Source organism: Cyprinodon variegatus, unplaced genomic scaffold, assembly GCF_000732505.1.
Source record: "Cyprinodon variegatus isolate N-32 unplaced genomic scaffold, C_variegatus-1.0 Scaffold2368, whole genome shotgun sequence".
Taxonomy (NCBI): Eukaryota; Metazoa; Chordata; class Actinopteri; order Cyprinodontiformes; family Cyprinodontidae; genus Cyprinodon; species Cyprinodon variegatus.
The window spans coordinates 4,421-7,471 of NW_015152821.1; the positions used below are offsets into that span (position 1 = coordinate 4,421).

General features: G+C 37.5%; 1 protein-coding gene across 1 annotated transcript in view; it reads right to left on the reverse strand.

Annotated features, from left to right (window-relative positions):
• LOC107080817 (OX-2 membrane glycoprotein-like) overlaps window positions 1-3,051 on the reverse strand; it is a gene marked incomplete at its 3' end in the record, with an annotated part of 24,350 nt that overhangs the window by 4,039 nt on the left and 17,260 nt on the right. Inside the window, exon 6 of the mRNA XM_015369022.1 lies at window positions 214-578. Within this exon, the coding sequence (XP_015224508.1) occupies window positions 214-578 (365 nt within the window). The remainder of the gene's footprint in view (window positions 1-213; window positions 579-3,051) is intronic.

Sequence of the window (3,051 nt, forward strand, 5' to 3'; positions counted from 1 at the left end):
GTTGCTGTGGGTCACACTGCTGCTGTTGTAGTGGGAGAAGCTGAGGTTCTGCTGTAGAACAGTCAGTGTTACAGTGGGAGCAGGTCGACCTGTGGCTGAACAGGACACAACTGACTCTGCAGAAAAATCTGATCTGCTGACATCAAGGATGGGTTCATGCAGCTCTGAGAGGAGAACAAACATCATTTTGATGATAATATTAAACTTTTTTACCTTTGCAGCATGCCTCCTTTCCTCACCATAGAGTCTGAGGCAGGTCCTGACAATCAGGATTCCTCTAGGATAGGTGCTAAACAGACATTGGTAGCAGCCTTCATCCTCCTCCATGACCTTCCTGATCACCATGGAGCAGCTCTGAAGATCTTCACAGAGAAAATCCATCTTGTCCTTCAGGTCAAGTCTCACTCTGTAACCATAGTCTTTTGTATAGGAGGCAAGACTCTTCTGTTCATTATGGCGGACTTTCTGCCAGGTGATCTTTAGAACGTCTTTATCCTCAGTGAGCTGACAGCTTAGAGAGGCTTGATCACCCACTGCTGCCCACACAGTCTCCACTGTTTCTATTAGAGCAAACTGACCTGGAGGAAACATATGGGGAGAAATAGAGCTTTAACAGATGTTAGTTATTGGAAATTCCTGAAAAACTTTTCAGGAAGAAGCAGTTTCACAATCCGGACCTATCAGTTGGGCTGTTGAGATTTTAACTGGTGCACAAAACTTAATCTCCATCAATAAATTGGAGACATGTATTTCTGATCACAATCTGATACTTAGAACATTACTGACCCCAGATTTTGGTGAATCTTATTACATTTCATTTGTCATAAAAGTTATAGAACCTTGAGTCATGATGCTGATTCTGTTTGAATGAAAATCCCAAACTCAAAATGATTTAAAGATGAATACAGCAAATGTACCAGCTGGGTTTTTACTTCCAGAAGCTGGTAAGATATAGAATCATCACCTAAGAAATGAAATGTTTACTGCTTTGAAATGAGGTCAAAGGTAACAGAGAGGAAGCTGCTAAAATATAGTTTAACACTCTTGTTTTGGAGACTTCTATTGTCGGATAAAACTAAACCTAAAGTATCCCCATGAATCACTTACAAGTTTCTTTAGGATAGTAAACTTAATATTTTGAAGTGATCATTAAATTAACCCTTTATAGAGAAATCAGTGAAATCCTTTGAAAATCAAAATTTCAAGCCAATAATTTCATTGGAATCCAGGAAAAGACCTTATTACCTCTGTAACATTCTAAACATATGGATGGCAAAAATGAACGTCAATGTAATAACAACAAATGCCAACTTGCCTGAAAAGAAAAAACATAAAAATAACAAAAGTTCTTCTATAAGAAATTAATGAAAAACACTCTGAAAGGGAAAGAAACACATTTTTTTTGGTCCAATATAACCTGAGAGGCATTAATGCTAAACTGGTACCTGCATGTTTTAGTTTTAAAATCTAAATATAATTACTAACAAGGCGCATTAACTTTTTAACTTTACTTTTAACTTTTCAATCAGCTTTTTGCCTTTTTTTTCAACAACTTAATTTCCGGTAGGAAATATATCATTCCAGGGTTAATCTAATTGGTCAAATGCCAAAATAAGATGTACAGCCATGTAGCGGGATCTTTGCTGAATTGCTGGATCTTGTGCTTCTAGACCTCACTGAGGGGTGGGGGGCGGACTCCATTTGTAAGGGATATGCAAGTGAACAAAACACTAACTTGCCCTATAAAGGGTTAAAGAACAAAATGAGTGCGTTAGCGAAGCTGCCTGAGGAGAAACCAGTTAGACCAGTTCTTCAACACACCAGGAAGGAAGCTGAAGAAAGAAAGAAAAGCTCTAAAGTGTGACTACAGTAGAAAAAACCACACCAAAAAAATGAGCATAGTGTTGGTAAACTTTTTCAAAAGCTGTTAAATAATATGCATTAAACATCAATGCAAAAAAGACAAAGGGAACAAATTATGGCTAAAAACAAGGAGTTAGTAAATGCAGTCATTATAGGACACTTTTGTTTAGTGAGCAAACAGCCTTCCTTACTGTATAAATCATCCAGTTAATGTATAACAACACATATTTTCTCAAATCTTATGTAGCATCTAAACCACTGCATAGATATATAGAAATGACCAAAAATAGAAGAGAACTTCTAACAATAGTAAAAAATGTCTACTTCAGTCAATCAAGACAAATTAACTCTCACCTGTCTGAAGGATGACGTTTACTAAAAAACAGCTGATTATAACAGCAGGTTGCATTTAGCTGTTTTTTAACACCCAGCCATGTTTCCTGTCCTGCATGCATCCATGCACTGAAGCTCAGACAGGGGAGGTTTCTGCTCAGTGGTGATGTCACTAGTCACTTAAAACGCTTTCGGAGGCCCGACAGGTGTGGGAGGGGTTAACAATTCTACATCAGGATTAATCTCTATTTAAAAAAAAAAATCTGATTAATACTTATTATTTATCAGCCACCAATTTTAAAGAAAACATCCTGAAACTGTTTGATTTTGACATTAACCAAGAATAAAAGCAGCATTAAACTAATAACCATATCTTACTTTCGGTATCTGAGTTATAAAGCTCACAGATTTAACGCACAATAAAGATGATCCAAAGTCTAAATTTTAAGTTTCAAGCATCTGTAAGAATAATTTGGTTGGTGGAGTTTGTGAGTAATCAAAATAAAACACAGAAGTGTTTGTCATTCATACAGTTCATTAAAATAAAACAGGAAGAGCTCGATGGAAAACCAAAAAAATATGTTAAAAGTATTCACACCCCCGTATGATTTTCCACACCAGATTTACAAAAGTTTGTGTACTTCATTGGGACTTTATGTGAAAGACCAATGTGAAATAGTACGTCTATACAACTTTGAAATTGTTGGGATCCAGAGGCTTGCCCTCCAGAGGGCGCCGAGGATCCCTTCCTGTTTTTATGTTTTTTCTGTTGGGATCTGGGGTACTGTTGGGAACTGGAGATCTGCCACCTGTCTCCAGCAGAGAGCGCTATGGGTCTCCTGAGCTGGAGCCTCC